Here is a 23157-nt window from a genome sequence, read left to right as displayed (position 1 = left end):
GTCAGCAGTGGTGCACGTCAACCCTATCTATTGTGGACCGATAGCGGTCCTTACAGAACAGCAGACTGTACCGCACTCAAGCCTATGTACCGTAGCACCCTATACCAAGTTACCAGTCCTTATAAGAACTTTTGTGGAACAAGCAGGTTGTGTGTTAGTGATTAGCAGACTGTACGTCAGTCCCTATACCAATGAAGGACTGCTGCAGTATAGGGCAGCGGTCAGCAGTAGTGCACGGCAACCCTATGTATTGTGGACCGATAGCGGTCCTTACAGAACAGCAGACTGTACCGCACTCAAGCCTATGTACCGTAGCACCCTATACCAAGTTACCAGTCCTTATAAGAACTTTTGTGGACCAAGCAGGTTGTGTATTAGTGTTTAGCAGACTGTACGTCAGTCCCTATACCGCTGAAGGACTGCTGCAGTATAGGGCAGCGGTCAGCAGTGGTGCACGTCAACCCTATGTATTGTGGACCGATAGCGGTCCTTACAGAACAGCAGACTGTAACGCACTCAGGCCTATGTACCGTAGCACCCTATACCAAGTTACCAGTCCTTATAAGAACTTTTGTGGACCAAGCAGGTTGTGTGTTAGTGATTAGCAGACTGTACGTCAGTCCCTATACCAATGAAGGACTGCTGCAGTATAGGGCAGCGGTCAGCAGTAGTGCACGGCAACCCTATGTATTGTGGACCGATAGCGGTCCTTACAGAACAGCAGACTGTAACGCACTCAGGCCTATGTACCGTAGCACCCTATACCAAGTTACCAGTCCTTATAAAAACTTTTGTGGACCAAGCAGGTTGTGTGTTAGTGTTTAGCAGACTGTGCGTCAGTCCCTATACCGCTGAAGGACTGCTGCAGTATAGGGCAGCGGTCAGCAGTGGTGCACGTCAACCCTATCTATTGTGGACCGATAGCGGTCCTTACAGAACAGCAGACTGTACCGCACTCAAGCCTATGTACCGTAGCACCCTATACCAAGTTACCAGTCCTTATAAGAACTTTTGTGGAACAAGCAGGTTGTGTGTTAGTGATTAGCAGACTGTACGTCAGTCCCTATACCAATGAAGGACTGCTGCAGTATAGGGCAGCGGTCAGCAGTAGTGCACGGCAACCCTATGTATTGTGGACCGATAGCGGTCCTTACAGAACAGCAGACTGTACCGCACTCAAGCCTATGTACCGTAGCACCCTATACCAAGTTACCAGTCCTTATAAGAACTTTTGTGGACCAAGCAGGTTGTGTATTAGTGTTTAGCAGACTGTACGTCAGTCCCTATACCGCTGAAGGACTGCTGCAGTATAGGGCAGCGGTCAGCAGTGGTGCACGTCAACCCTATGTATTGTGGACCGATAGCGGTCCTTACAGAACAGCAGACTGTAACGCACTCAGGCCTATGTACCGTAGCACCCTATACCAAGTTACCAGTCCTTATAAGAACTTTTGTGGACCAAGCAGGTTGTGTGTTAGTGATTAGCAGACTGTACGTCAGTCCCTATACCAATGAAGGACTGCTGCAGTATAGGGCAGCGGTCAGCAGTAGTGCACGGCAACCCTATGTATTGTGGACCGATAGCGGTCCTTACAGAACAGCAGACTGTAACGCACTCAGGCCTATGTACCGTAGCACCCTATACCAAGTTACCAGTCCTTATAAAAACTTTTGTGGACCAAGCAGGTTGTGTGTTAGTGTTTAGCAGACTGTGCGTCAGTCCCTATACCGCTGAAGGACTGCTGCAGTATAGGGCAGCGGTCAGCAGTGGTGCACGTCAACCCTATCTATTGTGGACCGATAGCGGTCCTTACAGAACAGCAGACTGTACCGCACTCAAGCCTATGTACCGTAGCACCCTATACCAAGTTACCAGTCCTTATAAGAACTTTTGTGGACCAAGCAGGTTGTGTATTAGTGTTTAGCAGACTGTACGTCAGTCCCTATACCGCTGAAGGACTGCTGCAGTATAGGGCAGCGGTCAGCAGTGGTGCACGTCAACCCTATCTATTGTGGACCGATAGCGGTCCTTACAGAACAGCAGACTGTACCGCACTCAAGCCTATGTACCGTAGCACCCTATACCAAGTTACCAGTCCTTATAAGAACTTTTGTGGACCAAGCAGGTTGTGTATTAGTGTTTAGCAGACTGTACGTCAGTCCCTATACCGCTGAAGGACTGCTGCAGTATAGGGCAGCGGTCAGCAGTGGTGCACGTCAACCCTATCTATTGTGGACCGATAGCGGTCCTTACAGAACAGCAGACTGTACCGCACTCAAGCCTATGTACCGTAGCACCCTATACCAAGTTACCAGTCCTTATAAGAACTTTTGTGGAACAAGCAGGTTGTGTGTTAGTGATTAGCAGACTGTACGTCAGTCCCTATACCAATGAAGGACTGCTGCAGTATAGGGCAGCGGTCAGCAGTAGTGCACGGCAACCCTATGTATTGTGGACCGATAGCGGTCCTTACAGAACAGCAGACTGTACCGCACTCAAGCCTATGTACCGTAGCACCCTATACCAAGTTACCAGTCCTTATAAGAACTTTTGTGGACCAAGCAGGTTGTGTGTTAGTGATTAGCAGACTGTACGTCAGTCCCTATACCAATGAAGGACTGCTGCAGTATAGGGCAGCGGTCAGCAGTAGTGCACGGCAACCCTATGTATTGTGGACCGATAGCGGTCCTTACAGAACAGCAGACTGTACCGCACCCAAGCCTATGTACCGTAGCACCCTAGACAGACCAAGTTACCAGTCCTGATAAAGAGCTTTGTGGAACAAGTGAGTTGTGAATGATTAGCAGACTGCAGCAGAAGGGCAGCAGTCAAGTATAATATTCTTTCTATATTTGGAAGAAAGAATATTATACGTGTACAAGCCTATTACCGTACCACTGATACCAGTCCTGAAAAGAACCTTTGTGGAACTAATAGTAACAGCAAGTCTTTAAAATTATCCTCACTGCCTGACACACTGCTTCCTGCCTGTCCCTATACAAATTGGCAAAAAAGAGTAGGCTGGAACGATTAGCTGGAACAGCTCTTTTGTGGACCTGATAGTAACAGCTAATGATGATGATGATGATGATGATGAAGAAAGACTAATCTGGCTGAGCTGTCCCTAAAATAGCAGCATACAGCGCTCTGTCCCTTTATCTAAACTGACAAAAGAAACTCAGGCTGCTGACCTAACACCTATACCAGTCCTGAAAAGAACTTTTGTGTACCAAATAGCTAGCGTTTTCTCTGTCCCTACTCCACACAGGATCCTTTCCCTACAGTGACAGAAGAAAGAATGTAAAATGGCCACCGGATCGGGTGTATTTATAGGTTAGGGGGAATGTCCAAGTGTCCATGAGCTGTCATGTCTCAATTGGTTGTCCTGTAACACATGATAAACGTGTCACGAAAGGTTAAAGTTCTTGTATACATTAAACACGTAAGTCCGCCGGGGCGAACGACGGAAAAAGGCGTTCGAACCCGCGGACGGCGAAAGTCGGAAATTCGCCGCGAAACGACCGCCGGGCGAACCGTTCGGCCATCACTACTGCTAACTAATAAGAATGCAGACAAGGCAGAGTGTACTGGAAGTTACCAGACCACCAGATTTATGGCCAGATTAGCACATTTCCAGCAGATCTAACAAAACACTTTTGACAGTTTATTTAACAGATCAAAAGGTAGCAAATAAAACAAGTTTATTGTAAGGGTGTTAAGGGGCTGTAAATCTAGCTATTTATGCCACCTTCCAAGGACAGGACATGCAGCACCAAGAACGATTACTTTGAGATTCAGATTCTTACAATATAATCTTACCAAAAGTTTTTTTAAACTTTATTTCACGTGACCGTGCTTTCTCTTCACAGTTCAGCGTGGCCAGGTAGGGGGATGGGCTAAGACGCAGTGGGTCACATGTCCTGATGACATCGCTCAAGATATTTCACACCTTCCCCTAAGGTTAACCACTTAACGACCACCCACTGTATATATACACACGTTGGCACTTTAAAGATGGATATCTCGGTAACGGCAGCAGCTGCTGCCACAACCGAGGTATCCATCCTTTCAGTGGGCGGTTCGGTTTACGATAATGGTGGTCTCTACGGTGGATTTGTCACAAGATCACTATTATTGGCAGCAGGAGTGGGGCCACCCCCCTCCTACCGCTCTCCCTTGCCCTCCGCTGCTTACCGGAGCTGTCTCTAGCGGCAGAGGCGATTGAGTCTTTCTCCTTCCGTGGTATGGATACAAGTGAGGGGAAGATGGCCCACATCCATTTCCATACCATAGCAGGGCGGAAGCAACATCAAAGCAGTGTTCCTCCTAAATGCTACATTCAACAAGGAAGGTATGTAGTGACTTGGGACGGAATGCTCACGGAGCATTCAGGAGTTTTTGGTGCACTTTCAGAAAGCACACCAAACCTGCAGGATATAATAGAAGTCTATGGCTCAGTGTAGTTAACCCGCAGAAAGCTGCAGGTGTACTGCGTGGCACCCATAGATCAGTGGGAAAGCAGCCTAATAGTTGTTAACCCTTTTATGGGTGCCATTATGCCCATTGCAAAAGGACAGTGTATGCATTGTTTAATACACTGACCTCCTTTTTCTCTTCCAGCTTCTGCTGGCATTGTTCTCTATCTCCAGTCTGCTAGGAAGGTCCCAGGAGAAGTGCACTTGGTATTCACCTGGGACAGGAGTCGGAGCTACAGAAGAAGCATCAGCTTATGAGGCTCCTGCTGCTCTCTCTCTATGGCCGCCTGCTGCCGGCTCCGGCTCGATTCGCTCTGATGCTCTGGGATGGCGGGTCAGCAAGCCCAGATCGTGACTGCTGTGTTATCCACCCCGAGCATGCGATTTCTTGGTTTGAGGTTCGGGGCCACACCAGAGGGCTCTGAGGGCCACAGGATGAGCACTCCTGGCCTAAAGAAACTGTTCCCAGTAAGAATAAAATTCTGTGCCCGTTTAGATCACAGACTGTACCCTGATATTACATCACTAGTTCAGTAAATTGAAGAATTAACTTATTTTGCTATATCATTCTTCAAATATTTTTAGAATGATCTCAGAATTAAGTATATTCGGCAGCACTCTCATACAGAGTAACTTATTTAAGGAATGTCCCTCCAGAGCAAAACAGGTAAATATATAACTCCTGTTTAATCAATAATGAAGGAAGGAGAACAAGTAGGAACAGCATGAGCATGTGCGAATTTTCCTTTGTTTTTGCTGAGTTGTAACATTGGTATGCCACTCTAATAAGAGAACACGACCAAAATTAGAACATTCCTTGTCTACACGGACTTTCCAACATTTCTTATGACTTGACACATTTTTCCGAAATCCTTCATTATTATATTGTAATCCTATACTTCCAGGATGCTGGATTTTTCCATAAAAGTAGAATTACTAAATTCAGGACAACAAGTTCAATGCAGACACGTATTCCTAAAAATCAACAAGTGGCTTTACTGCTTAATATAAAAGCACTGGAGGTGAAAGGGATAGGCCAAGCACAACACCCATTGTTAAAGGGACACAGTTATGAGAGGATTGTGGTGCCTGTCACTGATGAACTCTAATTTGGATATGATGGTTCCGCCACATTAATGTGTGAACCTCAGAATCTCTAGACTTGCATCCCAGGACTCTAGGTCTAACACAAGTAGCCCATTTTGCCAAGGTTTAAAGAAATCACTATTATATATGAACTACTGGAGCTATTACCAAATAATTGGTGCATGGTCGGTGAACAGAAACTTTACTCCAGATACCAAGTTATTCCTCAGCTGGGAATCCTGATGTTGCCCCTTGTACAGCATATGTTTGCAGGTGCAGTTAGCCTGCCTGCCACTAGAGAGCTCTGCTGCTTGTGGCATATGTGAATTGTAAGCAGGTGTTCGCCCCCCTTTTGGAGAAATTGCTCCTTTTGTGGTGTAATGTAATGGGTGGAGTTGGTGCCCTTATAAATGCCACTGTAGTTGCAGACCAGGGTTGGTAGGGTATAAGAACAGGACACCCTAGAGCTGCTAAACGGTATTAATACACAGAGTTAATCCAAAGAGCACTTGCAGTGTTGAATTCCCAGATGAGTTGGTACAAAGCATGTGAGAAAAAGCTGTAGTTGCTCTCTCTCTCCTGACCTTCTTCTGTATGTAATGTAGCAGGGTGTGCAAGGCCTTGGGGACCTGGACAGAGTCCTTATATGTTCGAATTGGTGGGAGCCTGGGAATGAAATTGCTATCTGAGAGCGTGTCTGGCTGGGCAAAGCTATAGAAGGGAAGAAAGTGATGCACTAATGAAAGCACCTTGTCCCTCTGACCCCCAGCTACGGGTTCTGTGACTCGTGATGGACACCTAGCGCTGTGGATCTAGTATACATGGGGAAATGGTCCCAGCTCTTTGGTGCTCCCAAGGAGAAGAAAGAAGGAGAGGGAAGATGGCTTAGCTAAAAGACATGTATGTGTGCTCTGCACTGAAATAACTGCTACAGAATGTTTAGCCTTGTACATGGCATTCCACGCAGAAGAATCTGATAGTATGTCAAATGTGAAATGTCACAGGAAGTATTGTAAAGATGTGAAGTTGCAATAAAGGGCTCAAAATGTGTGGACATTCCTTTATTCTGAATATTAAGACCTTAGGCCAAAAATGTGTGTGCAGGCTTGACCGTGAGATATCTGGCCAATATGGTGGCTACAAAAGGCAAGGGCATGGATGTTCAATTCATAAAGAAGCAGGTCAGGACTGGTACAACTGCCCAATCACAAACCCCGCTTAAACATAAAGATGAGATCAAACGGATACAGCTCTGCCCTTCCCATGACAGGCATGTGCCACTGCCAGACAAGAGAACTTGGCTATAGACTTTTTACAAAAAAACGAAGATCTGAAAATCAATAGCAACACTGGTCCACTTCAGCTTCACGTTTTAGAGAAAGCAATTTGAAACAACTGATTACAAAGGTTCTACTATGTTTACAAGCTGGGCACTAAAATGGTTCACTTTTACAGGCCTATATCCAGCAAAGTGTTTTGGATACAGTGTAGAGATTTAGAACCCCTTATGGGTTTCACTGCTATCTGCGGCTCCACTGGAGAGATTTTCCCTTAGGCCGCGTACACACGGGCGGATTGTCTGCCCAACTTAGTCCGCTGAACCGTGTTTCAGCGGACAATCCGCTCGTGTGTGGGCTCCAGCGGACTTTTTCAGCGGACAGTCTGACGGACTTTGTCTTTCGGAATTTCCGTAATTTTGTCCGCTGAAACTTGTTTTTGTCCGTCCAAACTTGGTTTCAGCGGACAGTCCGCTCGTGTGTAGGCAAGTTGGACGGACTAAGTATAGTGCATGCTCAGAAAGGATTTACACGGCCGAAGGTTGCATTGCAGTGTATTGGACGTCATTTTTCTAGTCCCGTCGTACGTGCTGTACACGTCATCGCGCAAGTTTTCAGCGGACTGTCTGTTCGTCGTGTGTGGTCAAGTCCGTTCATTCAAAATTTGGACGGACTGTCTGTCGGATTGTCTGACGAACTTAGTTGGGCAGACAATCCGCCCGTGTGTACGCAGCCTTACTTACTGTTCCAGTGACAACTTTCACCAGACAGAAAGTAAAAAAATAAATAAAAATTCAACAAGGACACGGGCAGCAATAAAAATCTAAATGGGGTTCTAGCTTTACCATAATGTAATTATGCTTTTCAATAGTCCTGGGTTCAACAGAAAATCGCCTTCCTGTTGCAAAGCACCAAGTTTGCCATTATTAATGATGAGTCGAAGAAAATGTACTTGTTCAACCAGAACACAAACATGATTCTGTTTCCTTAATGTCACAGAATAACAATTGCTTTTCATCTATGATAAGACATTCTCAAAATGTATTATCTAGGAGGTCATATTAACATTTATATTGATCAGTCTAACCAGGGTAATCAGGTCTAGCCAGGAAATGTTCTGAGCACAGCTTGTACTGCATGTATATTTGCTATGTGATAAATATTTCAGAAGAAGCATTTTTTGTGCCCTGAACACTACATCTACAGAGATCCGATGACCCCCACCTTTCTCTCAGCAGCACCAGACTAGAAGCTTGCAGCCTTGAATATGGCTCACACTTCGAAAAACTCAGTCTAGCTTACCACCGCGCCTGTCAAAAATGTTCACACTCAACTGATCTAACTTTACCCCCTGCAGTGCCCCTTCCAGGGAGAGGAGAGAATAGAGCGTGCAATACCTTACAATCACAGCCTCAGAGCTACAGCAGTCTCTCTCCTATGAGCTGCCAGCACTTGAAAGAATGTATATCAAGCAATATGAAGTTCTCATTCAGTGAAGGCCTACCACAGCAACGGTTTCTTCTTCCCAACTGATCACAGGCAGGATAGGCTTTAGGGAAGAATATACTGCCCCATCCTAAAAATTGAACTTTTACTTAGTCTATCAACTCATTCCAGCCAATTAATACTTTTTCTAATGCTTGCCCCCCACAGTTGCTAGCTGTCAGAATACAAATCCATGATTCTGTACGAGAGAAATTCATACGTGTATGGACAGCTTTATAAAGTACAAGTAAACCCAAATCACTAAAATGTCATGTCAATTCTACGATGATACGATTATATGATTTTAAAAATAAGTTTTAATATTTTCTGCAGTTTTCATTAAAATAATACTGTATCTGGTGTGTCTACCCTGAAGGACTTTGTTCATTCATCTCTTGCTGGGTCATCTCCCAACTGCATTCCTGCCTAATATTTTTGTTACAAGACCTTCTGAAAGATATTAGAAGTGGTCATTTCAATGCATTGGGGTGGATTTACTAAAAGTGGAGATTGAAAACTCTAGTGCAGCTTCTAACTTCAGCTTGTGAACCCAAAATAACCCATGTGTGAGCCACTCAGGCTATTGAAGGGGCATGAGTTCTCGACATCTACTGCCAAGAGTGCAGGTCTGGGAAGGAGCTCATCCTGACTGAATATATTAGTCCTTGTACACACGGTCTGACATTCCGACGACAAAATCCGTCTGATTTTATCTAACGGATTTTGTCCGAAACTGGTGTTGCATACACACGGTCGGACAAAGTTGTCGGAAAATCCGATTGTTCAGAACGTGATGACGTTATTTCCTTACGACGGGACTACGTTCAGGCTAGTAGCCAATAGCTTTGTTCTTGTAATTTGATCTGAGCATGCGTGGAACTTTGTCCAATCGGAATTCTCTACTAACGATCGGACTTTGTCCGATCGGACCATGTTGTCGGAAAATTTTATAGCCCAGCTCTAAAACTTTGTCGGTCGGATATTCCGATGGAAACAGTCCGATGGAGCCCACACACGGTTGGATTATCTGACGACACAGTCGGATTGGACATTTTCCATTGGAATGTCCGACCGTGTGTACAAGGGCTAAGATGGTCTCCATTTAGCCGCAACATCTATGCAATTCAGGGATTGATGGTTAGCGGCAACCTCAGCCCGAACTCCCACCAGGCCATGCCTCCAAGTTCAGAGGGGCAAAGCGGAACACATTGGGGGCATGGCCTGGTGGGAGTCCAGGCTGAGGTTGCCACTAACCATCGATCTGTGAGATTGCATAGATGTGCGACTAAAGGGAGACCTTCTTATACATTCTAACTTCAGCTTGTTCAATTACCACTTGACATGCGGAAAGTTTTACCCCCTTCATGACCAGGGGATTTTTTGCTATTTAGCACTGCACTACTTTAACTGTTAATTGCACGGACATGCAACACTGAGAAAAGACAGAAAATTGAGGAAAAACATATTTTATTCTGTTGTAGGCCAAAAAGTATTCTGTCAAATGTCTTTAAAAAAAAAAAAAAAAAAAACACAATAAGCGTATGTTAATTAGTTTGTGTTATAGCATCTACAAAGGATGGTGTGTGTATTTATATATATATACACACACACATACACACACACACACACACACACTAGAATTTATGCACCTATGACCTATACTGGTAATGGTGGTGATCAGTGACTTACAGTGGACTGCGTTAGTGTGGCGGACAATCTAACACTAACAGACCATCGCTGGGAGGTACGCTAACTGCCACTGGGACATCAATAGTGACACTAATACAGTGATCAGATATAATACTGTAGACTGTATTAATGACACTAGCTGGGAAGGGTTAACATTAAGGGGCAATCAAGGGGTTGCCCAACAATGTGTGCTACTGTTTTCTTGCTTTTCAGTGAGAAGAAACAGCCAGATTGCTGATTTATGTACTTAGCCCTGTGTGTTGGTAAACATAGGACTCCAAGCTGTGATTGGCTACAGCCGATCAGCAGGTCTCAGCCATAAATAATTAGCCAGGGCCCGTCGAAAAAATACCACTGTAGCCAATAACAGAACGGGTTAACAGGGGGAGTGCACACGCACGCCCCTAAGGTGGAAAAGGCTGGATGATGTACGTGTATGTCATCCAACCTGCCTGATCCGCCCACCCACAGTAAATGCAATGTGTGAGGGCAGGCACTGATTAAGCTATGACAAAAAAAAACTAGAAGCCGATTGGTTACTATGCAGAGCTGCACCAGATCATGTACGATCTCCCTCCATCTCATTCAGCAGAGATAAGGATAGTAGGGGTCCCATCACCATCACCCAACATGACAGACCCTTACCATCAGTGCAACGATAATGCACACTCTGCTCCACTACTGCTCACAAGCAGTACGCTGGAACCAGAAATCTCACCAATCATGAACAGATATTTAGATTCCTATGCAGTTCAGCAGTCATGTGGATAGAGAAAAACAACAACGCTCATTGCGCAAATATCTTAAGAAACGATGCCCAATTTATTAAGGAAAAACAATTCCACTCACATTTAAGTTGATTAAAACAGGCAAACAACTGAAGCGTCCAGCGCTTCAGTAATAGTTGCTGTAGTGCAGTCTGTCCAAGTCACACGTTAAGCCAGGCTCTGCCCAACGTTTCGTCACTCAAAGTGCATCATCAGGGGCAATAGTAAAGGGGTTTCACTTACCCGGCGAGGCGCATGGCAGCTTAGAATCTAAGAGCTCAAACTTCAACCATCATGGCAGGTTTCGGTCACTTGAGAACCTTCAAGAATTGGGTACCCTTTTCATGTTTAGGGTGCACTCCTGTACAGCACCCTGCAGGCATACCTAAGCGCTGGGGTGTTCAGGATTCCACTTCGCAGTGTCCAGCGCCCAGAGGCCGCATTACAGGCAAGACCTGGCTCGAGTACCATTCATCTAAACATATAAAGCCTGTATCAAATGGATCCGATCAGTTAATCCACTGATTCATTTAAGAACCGTTTGTGAGACTAGAGACCTGGAGCTCAGAGAGCTCAAAACATGCCATCCACCTTGCAGACACTGGATAAAAAAACGATGTGTTTCCTGTGTTGGAGGGGTTATATAGGGGATCACTTCCTGTCTGAAGACCTTTGGTCTACCAGTGTCCATTCACCTGGAGATAGAATATAACCCAGTAGCTAATAAATATTAACCTGACTCTGTGTCCCATCATGTACGAAAAAGAAAAATACGATGGCAATTGGTTATGATAAATAGTGCTTTAGCAAGCTAAATGTCATTAAGTTAGAATTTACATCTGCACAGCCAAGGAACTAGCATTTCCAGACGGCGCTGTCACCAATGACAGCCCTCTAATTTCATTTTTTAATAGAGTTCCTTTAAAAACACTTGTTCAACCACAAAGTGTGCTTGAAATAATTTTACAATCTCTACCCATGTGTGTGCAATACATAAAGCATCATAAGGAAAACAAGAATATACTATTGGAGCAAACATGCCGGTCATTTATGCTCAGGAGAACTTTCGAATTATCCTTCAAACTTACAAAGTCCTGATGGCCCCAACAAGCAGACCAGACTGGGCAGCAGATAAATAAAAATAGTTTGATGCCAGAAGCTTTTTGTCCTGATCACGCTGGGGGTGTGGGACAGAGACACTGACACCTAAACGCATTTAGCAATGTTAATAATGATTCTAAAAATCTGATGGCAGACAAATCTAAGAGAGAAATCACCATACACCCATATGATGTTCTAGTATTTGCATTTCCTAAGGCTCAGAGATTGCAAGAAGACATGGAATTTATGCTGATCTCATAAATATGTATGCTTGGATTTCACTTCTAGGCATTATTCGTTACACTTCCCACATTATATAGTAGAGAGCAGACTGGAACAGAAACTCCATACAGCCTGCATCCTCTGAAAGGCACAAAACATTTCTGGTTTGTAAAGCAAATATGATGACCACATAAAGGACCTCTTTCTGTGGACCAGCCCCAATCCACTTGAAGGTTGTAATAGAATTTAATTAGAGTTCTAAATTATTCAAATATCGCATTGAGAACAAGATAAATGGCAGCACTAGGGATAACGCTGCCATTGTGGCCTGGAGTACAGCCGACGACAACAAACAATGGTTTAGCACAGGGAAATGGCCAAGAGAACACATTCTCATGACATTTCTTATTACATTATACAAGAATTTCCACACATATGGGCTTAAACCATAAAAACAAAGAAATATCGAGGTTTGCCACATCCAATCAACTGTCACTTCAGATAACATAATGAGACCAACTGCGCTCATTTCTTAGCTTAGCTTACATTATCATAAGTCAGCCCAACACTATTACCCACATATAGTTTTTAGACTTGGCACATACATGACATTGTGCCAGTTCAATAGTTACAATGATTATGGTTACATTTGTATTGTCCGAAATGAATATACTGCACCTAAGAGGTACAAATTTCTTACACAACCCTAAACTAAAATGTGCTGGTTAAGGCCCCTAATGCACAATGGGCGTTTAGTCTTGGTGCATGGGGCTCCAGTGTGCAGCCAGGGGCAGAGAGCAAACTATGAGAGTCCGAAAGCTGCTGCAGCCGCATTGTACAGGGTCCTGCACTCAGTGCTACTTACATTAAGGGCAGTATGCTAACAGGTTCCTGGCATTCACCCCTAGGCCCATACTGTCCGGACTGTTTGAACACCTAAGTGTCCTGTCCAGCCTTAGCAGCTACCGGACTCTCACAGACTTTGACTGGCCACTGGCAACAGGGCTGGAAGAGGCACCTGTGCCGCCTGCTTGCAACTAAACGCTTGAGCCCCATGCACCGGGCCGCTAAATATCCAGTGTGCATCTGGCCTTAGAAGAATAAAATAAATGAAGCGCCTGTGTTATCCACAGCATTCGGTAATCTGATACACATTTATTTATCCCCTCCATATTTTATAAAGAAGGTCAACCATATAGAAAGTAGCAGATTTGTTTATTTAGACCATGCTTTCCTAATCATGTTTCCCTCAGAGGCTACTAGGGTTTCCTTAAATCCATGGGCAATGACAGATTAATCTACTGTCTACAATGACTATCTATGTGAGGCAGCAACTTCCCAGAGACAAGTCTTGTAAGGGATCACCACTTCTCTGATCGACAGCACAAGGAGGCTTTTCGCCACTGACCACCAATGTACAGGGGCATTTCTTCACTGACCACTTATGTAAGGGGGCACTACACTTTTCACAGTCTGTTACTATTTTTGTATACAATATTGTGTTCATTTTCATGATTATTACTGATGTACAAAGCAGAGGAGTGGTGTAAAATAATCGACTTTGGGTGTCAAATATTCCTTATTTTTGTATTTAAAACATACTGATCATGCTATTTTACCATACAATTTTGATATAATGATTTGTAGCATGGATTCTCTAAGATATGAAACTTATTTTCAGAGTTCTTCCATGGCAAAAAAGGTTGAAAAAAGCTGTGTCAGGGATTGCATCTCAACCAAGAACCTCTGCTGTGTCTGTTGTTGTGTCTCCTTGCTGAGCTACCTGGGATGCTGGACAGTACCTCTTTTGATCTTTTGGCAATGCTGCCTTGTGCCTTGCTTTACTTCTGCTGATTTTTGAACTCCTTGATCCCCCAATGAACCTCCTACAGAATTATTGCTTTTGCACTTCCTGTTTGTCAGATTATTGTGCTCTCTCCAGCCAATATCTCACCCTTATCACTACAGATCTTTCCCTTGTTTACTGGCTAAGCTTCTGCTTATCCATTCCTACTTTTTCTGCTACTGCACCCTGGCTTGCTCACCTCCTGGTAGTGCAATCCTTAGGATCACCACCTGGTACTAAAATTCAGCAAAACCCATCTCCGCCATCAGGAGCTCTGGTGAACACCGGTAAGTACTTAGACCCTGCACTAAGATGAGCCCATGTCATTCGCCAGGGTGACCTGTGTCTGCACTTATGCAGCTGGTCGGTGGGTGCCTCTCTACTGCTTTAGTGACAGGCTGCTTTGGACCTACATCTGACTATTGACCTGCAGCCTACAATCTGCTTTTAAACCCCCTTGAACACTACCTGAAACCCACTTTTATCACTTGAGGCTTCTAATTTCATTATGACTTACTTAAAATGAACACAAAGCAAGACTTCCTGTATACTCCGTTTCTGTAAGAAACCCAATCCTGAGCCAGCCAACACTGGTACCACATTGTAAAGTTATTATGGGTAATATCAAACATCTGTTCCACAATGCAAGAAATGCACAGGTACCCATAGCACTGAGTGACCATGAGGAAACACTTGCACACAATATTTTGCAATAATCTATAAATGATAAAAGCACATCCCTAAAATACTCCAAATAGTGGCATGCATGTAACTGGGAAAAGCAAACTTCAGTCCTTAAAAAAACACTATTTGTAGAAAGTATAGCAGGGCTCATTCATCCTTTCTGAAGCCTACAGGCAAACAGCTTTTAGGCGAGGAACCCATGGATGGTACGGCTGTGTGGTTAACGCGTGACTCGGCAGCTTCTCAACCACTCACAGCATAATGGCAAACAAACAGGAGAGTACAGATGTCAGTGGTTGGGAGACAACATGCACTCTGTCATTGAGAAGCCTCCTCCACCTTTCAAAGCTCCCATTATGACTGCTCATTATTGATCACCGCTAGTGCCAGGACACGCCACTTCAATATGCAAGTGACACTGCACATTTTTATTTTTTTTTACTTTATTTATATCAAACAACAAAGGAAGAGAACAATGTACATTCATGTTTTTAATGATTGCTTTTAATAAACTGTATTACGCTATGTTCCACTTTATGATTGTTTCTCTTCTATGATCTGGAGTATATAAGAGTATTCCCATGCCATTGGGTGGACATATCCATTCAAGCATTGCTGACCCACCTTGGCATAAGCACAGGGGGTCCATACCTGCAGGTGAGTGCGCACCCTGGTGGGGGTCTGCACATTTTGCCTTGCAGTGAATTTGCACAGGAATGGAGTACTTTCCAGTTTGATATTTGATAAACTTTAAATGCACTTGTGAGTTTTGATGAGTTTTACATATGGCATATGAACTGATGCAAGTGTTGATGCAAGTGTTGATTTATGCAAAATTAAGTGATATAGCACATTATCCCATAGAATCTATTAGGAAGTGCAGCAAAACACTAGTAAAGACTTTTTTTTTTTAGACTGAGGTAGAGTGGTCAGATTTACAGTATATTGCTGGCTGTGCCCATCAATTATTGAATTGTCCTGATCTCCAATCTCACAGGAATGAAAGTGAAGGGAAATCCAAAATGTTTATTTGCTAAACATTTAGCAAACATTGGGGGGGATCTACCAATGCAGACAGTTGTCCCTGTGACAACCGTCTATAAGGGGATATCCCTCACTTTTTAAATATGAGTCTATGGGACATAAAATGAAGGGAAATCTCTTCAATGAGACACAGATGGGGGAAAAAAACCTGACTGCAGTTTTAACACTCCCTTACTCCATCCAAAATGAAAAAGAAAAGTTTTGCCTTTAGATATACATTTGCAAAACGTTACATTTATTTAAATGTAGAGTTCTAGGCTCCCCCTTTAATTGGCTGAGAAAAGGCAGCTTGCCATCAGAGCCAACCACTGAATACAGGGTACTGGAACCAAGGGGTAAACCTCGTCCTTGTCTGTTGCTTTCATCCAATGATTTATAGAAGTTGGCACAATATTTTAACTTGTGCAATCATATCCAATGCGAACCATACAAGCTATGCCAGATCAACTTGCAGTAAATGAGAAAGTAAAAGAGCATTGTACCTCCTTCGCTAGTCGTTCCATCAACCGGCATCTGTTTCATGTGATTCCAACAGTACACAGAGCTTACAATCTAAAAAAAAAAACATTAATTTCAAACATTAATTTCAAATATATATATATATATATGTGCTTTAAATTCAACAAATTGCAAAAACGTTTACATTCCTTTTCCAGTATACAGTAATTGATGTTATCACCTTCCTTTAAAAGTAAAGATTTTTTAACATGAGTATATATCTTTTTGTTTTTGTTGCAAAGGTGTTCACTAATCCAATACTGTAAGCTTATGTGAAACAGAATATACAACTGTGAAACGACTTCAAGAATTAAGACCAAATTAACACGTCATGCTTTCCAAAACTGTGCATAACTGACAGGGTAGCTGTAGAATAATAAATATCTAATCAAAAATAAACTTATCATTCAAGTCTCATTTACGCCCCATTTCTATGTAATGAATTAAAGCCATAACTGTTGATTTGGAATTGGGAGGGTTGGAACCACAGTCAAGTTTCTATTGATATGAAGATAAATACAGCGCTCGCAAACACAATAAGTGAAAAAAACTAAAAATATTCAATGAACAAAGTCCAAGAAAAGTGACTAAGTGCTCCAATCAAAAGTGAAAGAAATAGAAGGTGCTTCTGAGAAATTCAGGTGTACAACAACCCCTCATGTATCCCCACTCACCAGATCGAAATGACTCCCAGCTTTTCAGTCTGGTGGTTCACTTAAAGCTTGGTAATATCCCGGAATGGTGAATATGGGGTCAAGTCATCAGGTCCAGAATTCCTTTAAGAAGTTTCTCAGCCAAACAGGTACCCAGAAGTAAAACAGAAGAACGGAACTGATAGTGATGTACCATTAAAAAAGGTTTTGTTCTATAAGGGAGTGGGTACTTACAAAAAATATGATCAAAAGAGCCTCAAACATGGAGCTGTGAGTGTAAAAATGCCGTTCCTGGTGTGCGTTTCACGGGACCAGAAGTGACTTCAGTGATGCCGGAAATTGTGTCAACGTTTCGCCCTCCCACAGGGCATCATTCAGGTCCTTATAGAATAAAACCTTTTTTAATGGTACTTCACTATCACTTCTTAAAGGAATTATGGACCTGATCACTTGACACCATATTCACCAAGCCCAGGATACTATTACCATGACCCACCAGACTGAAAAGCTGGGGGTCATTTTGATCTGGTGAGTGGGGATACATGAGGGGGTGTTGTACACCTGAATTTCTTGGAAGCACCTTATATTTCCTTCACTTTTGATTGGAGCACTTACAGTCACTTTTCTTGGACTTTGTTCATTGAATATGTTTTATGATTTTTTCACTTATTGTTTTTTCACTTATTGTGTTTGCGAGCGCTGTATTTATCTTCATATGTTTTTCAAGTGTTTAGCACTTTGTGCATAGCAGCTGCGTTTTCTATTCATAATTTTTTTACACCATTAGTGCGAGTATTTATATATAGTATATACATTTTTATAAAGATTCTATTGATGTCTGTAAATGTTACAGGTGGATTTTCCCTGGCTTGCTCTTGTAAAAGAGTTTGGGGCAGAAGTGAGGGCAAATCTCAAATGGGAACAAAGACATCAATAAAGCCAGAGAGAATTAAGCATAAATTAAATAAACTGACAAAACTTCTAACCTTCCCCATTCTAGCAAAAATCGAAGACAAAAGTTTTGTTTAGGGTTCCCAAGCAACAAGCAAATGAGTAATATGCATTAGTAAATCAATGAATGCATTAAATGGGGACAACTAATCAAAGACAGAAGTCAGCCAACACTTTGAAAGGAGATCAGTTACAAAACATAAGTAGCAAATTGCCTCCTGAAAATGCAAAATGCCCATGTACTATGAATTGCGTTTTTAGCAAGTGTCAGAATTACATATCTTGGTGATCATTCTAGGTTAATGACTGAAAGCATAGGCCAATGGATCCGCATGATAGCCAGGGGCCAACATTCTCAATTCACGATTTTCATACAATGAACGTTCTACTTCTAGAGTAACTTTGACAAGTGCATCCATATTTCTCGGGCGTGGTTTCTGACACAAGGCTTAGAAGCCCATTTTGTTTCTGTCTTCTGCCAAATCTTACGATTCACCATATCACCTATTCCGACTGTTGACATCATTTCCCATATTTACCCATAGGCCTAGAAGAGTGGATTGGCCTACATACACAATGTGGCCATCTTTAAGCAAAAGTCCTGATTGGCAAGCACACAAAAATATCAGCTGAGCAATAATCAATCCCCAGGTTACAGCAAAAACTATGCAATCAGCATGTCTGCTGTTCCTGGAGGTCATTTAGCCTATCACCTACTGGAAGCATGAACAAAGTGCTCAATGATTAATGTATTTTTATAACATATGAAGGTTTCAGTGTTAAAAATCCCGTAATTTTCCTCTGCAATGGCATCCCTTCCCATCCCTAGAGCTGAGGCTTTTGTAAACAGGATGTCAAACCCAAGCACCAGAACAAAATAAAGCAAATGTAACATTGTATTAGGACATACGGCAGGTATAGACATGCTAGGAGACACTTCCTATGACTCACAGTGGTCTCCTCTATGGAGACAGAGATCCTCTCTGCCATTACTAATTATTGGGGGAGCAGCATGACAAAGTACAGAAAGTAATGACCTGGGACACGTGGCTTGGCAATCACAAGTTATATTTCAACATAGGTCATTTTCATGACTATTGAAGCAGATAAATAAATAAGAATATATTATTAACTATATCTAGTGCTACCCCCTGTAGGAAACGCTGATTTTAACAGATTCTTACCCAAACAGTGCAGAGTCTACCAATCACAAAGGCCATTCACTCTAGCTCCATTAAACATTTTCATATTAACAAGCCGGTGATTGGTTGCTAGGACCATCTGGCATAGTTAACTAATGCAGCTCCTGCACTCCATCCAGTGCGGCTGTGTCTTCCACTCTCGGTTCATTGTTATCCAAATGACGGTGGGCGGTCCGGAAGTAGTTAAGCCAGAAACAAAGGGGAAGGCCAGAACTGTGATGCAAAAGCTGTCTCAGAGACAGCTACAGTTGGCACCCCAAAAGTAGAGCAGTCCACAGTCAAAAGGGGTCCTGAGCTCAGATCAGTACTCACAATGTCCCAGGGCAGCTACATACCTTCCAGCACTCACCAGGCACTCTTCAGTGAGTTTGTCAGACCAGATGCCTAGGTAAAACTGTTTAGGTAGCTTAAAAGGTAATTAGGAATAGCACCCCAGCTTTGCTAAAGCTGGGACCTTGATGAACATCAGCAGACTCCAGCACAACTGCCTCAAAGGGGCAGCAGCCCCTGAGGCTGGAACTTCTCCAGCAGTGCAAGAACCAGACCACAGGCTATTTATGCTCCCTCCCCGGGGATTGGCTGCAGCACAGAAAATCATCAAGCTGCCCATTTGACTCTTCCAGCCCTCTATGTTCTGGGAGCCTCCAGAATGCAGGGGGGAGCAAATAAATCGGTAACCTGTGATGAGATCTAGAACAGCCCAGAGAAATCAATAGCAGCTCCAATGAGTACAGAGAAAAAAATATATTGAGTACCCCCCCCCCCCCCCGTACTAGTGGGACTTTATAGGCAACAGTAACAATACACAGGAATAATGTATCAACATTTTATTACATAATATATAAAACTGGTGTATACATCACCAATAAAAACACGAGTATATAAACATAGGCAAGATGACTGTAATATCTCCTATGCACCGGTGCATGTTTCTATTGGTGATGTATACACCAGTTTCATATATTTTGAAATAGAATATTGATACATTATTCCTTTGTATTGTTATTGTTGCCTTTAACCACTTGCTTACTGGGCCCTTAAACCTCCCTGCTGCCCAGACCAATTTTTAGCTTTCAGTGCTGTCACACTTTGAATGACAATTGCACGGTCATGCTACACTGTACCTAAATTAAATTTTATCATTTTTTTTGCACACAAATGGAGCTTTCTTTTGGTGGTATTTAATCACCACTTGGGTTTTTATTTTTTGCTAAACAAACAAAAAAATATTTTTTGGGGGGGGGGGGGGGATACGTTTCATAGTTTGTTATAAAATTTTGCAAACAGCAATTTTTCTCCTTCATTGATATTCACTGAGACTACACTGATGGGCTGCACTGATGGGCACAGATAAGGCGACACTGATAGGCAGCACTGATGATGAGGCACTAATTGACGACATTTATAGGTGGCACTGTGGGCACTGATAGGTGGCGCTGGTGGGAACTGGTAGATGAGACTGTGGACACCGGTAGGTGGCACAGAAGCCTCTGCAAAGACTCTCCAGATCGGAACTGATGTCCCTCTCACAGCCGGCGGTGATTGGCTACCAGTGCGAGGAGAAAAAATAGCAGCTTACCGGCTCTGTTTACATCACATGATCAGCTGTCATTGGCTGGCAACTGATCATGTGGTAAGGAGTCAGGATCGCGCAGGCCTCTCGAGCATGAGAGGATGCCTGTGGACCCCCTCCTGGCAAATTAGGTCTGCACTGTAGCCGTCTTTTGGCTATAGCACGGACGGGAGGTGGTTAAAGTCCTACTAGTACCAAGGGGGTACTCAATATATTTTTTGTCTATATACAGGGACGTTGGCACCATTATATAGCTTACTTGGGTGGTTTTATTGTTTTGTCAATGAGTACAGAGGAGCCAAAAAGAACTAAATTTACCTATTATCCTAGCAACGTACCAAGGAGGGTGCTACATATAAATGAAAACAACTGATATAACAATAACAATACTGAAACATAAGTGTGCAAAATAATGTAAAATACAAGAACTAGCTAGTCCAATCTAGGAGCAAGAAAGATTTCTGGAACCACATTAAAGCTCAACACCAGTGGTTGAAGTCATTCATATCTGGACATGTGTAGCTGGAGTTCAAGTCAAACAATTGTATGGAAGCTTACGTATAAGACTGTATTGGGGGACATGTGTTTAACCATTTCATCCTCGGAAGGATTTACCCCCCTCTCCTGACCAGAGCACTTTTTGCGATTCGGTACCACGTCGCTTTAACTGACAATTATGCAGTCGTGCGACGTTGTACCCAAACAAAATTGATGTCCTTTTTTTCCCAAAAATAGAGCTTTCTGCGATTTTTATTGGGATATAATAATGTGACATTATGGCAGACACATCGGACATTTTTTACACTATTTTGGGACCATTGTAATTTATAGCGATCAGTGCTATAAAAATGCATTGATTACTGTGTAAATGACACTGGCAGTTAAGGGGTTAACCACTAGGGGGCGATGAAGGGGTTAAGTGTGTCCTAGGGAGTGATTCTTGCCTTAATTAGGCCCTTGGGACACTATTCCTCCCACTGATACGAGGCATTATTTATTCTACACCAAAGGGCATCATTTCTGTCACTGATACCAACAATAAGGCACTATTCTCAACCAATGAAACCAACAATGGGGCACTATTCCTCCCACTAACTGATACCAACTGTAGAGCCCTATTCTTCCCAGTGACAATAAGGGTGGGGCACTATTCCTTGTCCTGATACTAACAATGGGGCACTATTCCTTCCACTGACATCAATGATGGGGCACAATTCATTGCCCTGATAACAATGGGGCAATATTGCTCCCACCAATACCATTGAGGGGGCATTCTTTACTCACTCTGGCCACAGTCTGGCCCCCTCAAAGTCTGAAAGATAGCAAATTGGCCCTTTGTTGAGAAAGTTTAGACCCCTGTTCTAAAGGGTAACTTTTTTGGCTACCTAAAACACTACATTAGATTTTCAATGCTGTTAACTTTTCCTTACCTATAACATAATGATGTTCAGAATCATTCAACCCAGAAGACTGAGGACATACTATGAATAAATAAGTGTCATGACCCAACCTCCTGGAGAGGGGTCACCATGGTTAGCCTTTAATCACAGTGGATTCATGAAAAGTGGTAATATCAGTGCCATGCTCTCTGTGTTTATGAGGACTGACCACTGATGTAAAAGATCAGGGAAGACATGACCAGACAGAAGACTTTGAAAAAGAATCCCCTGGTGGGGGGGGTTTGGGGACTGGCAGTTATTTTTGTGCATCTTAGCATTGCTGATCTTCATTTCTACATGTATGCACTCCAGCAATGGCTGCATGCAGGGGGACAATGCAAAAGCACTATTGGGAGAGAGGACAAAGTGTGTGTTCCAATATTAGGAAGTGCTTGAACGAGGACTTCATAGCAGGATCACTAAGTACTTAAAGGAAAAGTCCAGCCTGAGCTCCTTTGGCTGGGCTTCTCCTATGGGTCACAGGAGTGCAATTTGTTTTGCACTCCTGTGAACCGGTTTCAGCAGAGAGCGGTCTGAAGTCCACTCTCTGCTGACGTCACCAATATCAGTCCAGGCATCGCATCATCCCGACTCTGGGAGTCTGGATCTGCCACGTGCCTGGACTGATAGCCGTCTCAGCCTCTAAGAGAGGCCGCTGAGATGGCCGCTCCCCGCTCCTCCACAGCTCAGCGCTCCAATGAGTGTGGGGGAGCAGAGCAGGAGAGCTGCTGACTGACAGGCAGCAGCTCTCTGCTTGGGGAGCTAAGAGAACCGAGCCATCGGCGGTATTCAATCACTCAGTTCTCAATGAAGAGGCAGCGGGGGACAGATGTAGCATCGGACTGATGCTGCATCTACCAAGGTAAGTATGATTATGGGATAAAAAAAAAAAAAATCCCATGCTTCTCTTTTAAGCTGCAAATTAAAAAATATAAAAAATAAAAAAAAAACGACTTTTGAAATTAAAATGTTTATTGATTTGGTTTACATATATTAACAATTACTGATGAACATTGTTATCATTCAGCCCCAATCTCAAAGTGATTACTTCATTAAGGCCTTATGCACACTGGTTTCATGTAAACGCTGCTTATCCTGACAGAAGAAAATCAGCATTAAAAACTCACCTAAGCTGCATTTTTTCAAAACAGACTAGGTGAGTTT

General features: G+C 43.2%; 1 protein-coding gene across 4 annotated transcripts in view; it reads right to left on the bottom strand.

Annotated features, from left to right (window-relative positions):
* The window catches only part of ARHGEF28 (Rho guanine nucleotide exchange factor 28), a 367072-nt gene that overhangs the window by 173974 nt on the left and 169941 nt on the right, over positions 1 to 23157 (bottom strand). For all 4 annotated transcript variants that reach the window (XM_077462520.1, XM_077462516.1, XM_077462518.1 and 1 more), the window contains one exon: positions 16160 to 16229. In XM_077462520.1, the coding sequence (XP_077318646.1) occupies positions 16160 to 16229 (70 nt within the window). The remainder of the gene's footprint in view (positions 1 to 16159; positions 16230 to 23157) is intronic.

The sequence above is a fragment of the Lithobates pipiens genome, unplaced genomic scaffold, assembly GCF_037356315.1.
Source record: "Lithobates pipiens isolate NorthernLeopardFrog02 unplaced genomic scaffold, aLitPip1_a1.2 Scaffold_3, whole genome shotgun sequence".
NCBI classification, from domain to species: Eukaryota; Metazoa; Chordata; class Amphibia; order Anura; family Ranidae; genus Lithobates; species Lithobates pipiens.
Note: the sequence above shows the minus strand (reverse complement) of the source record. Positions and strands in the feature narration are given on the sequence as shown.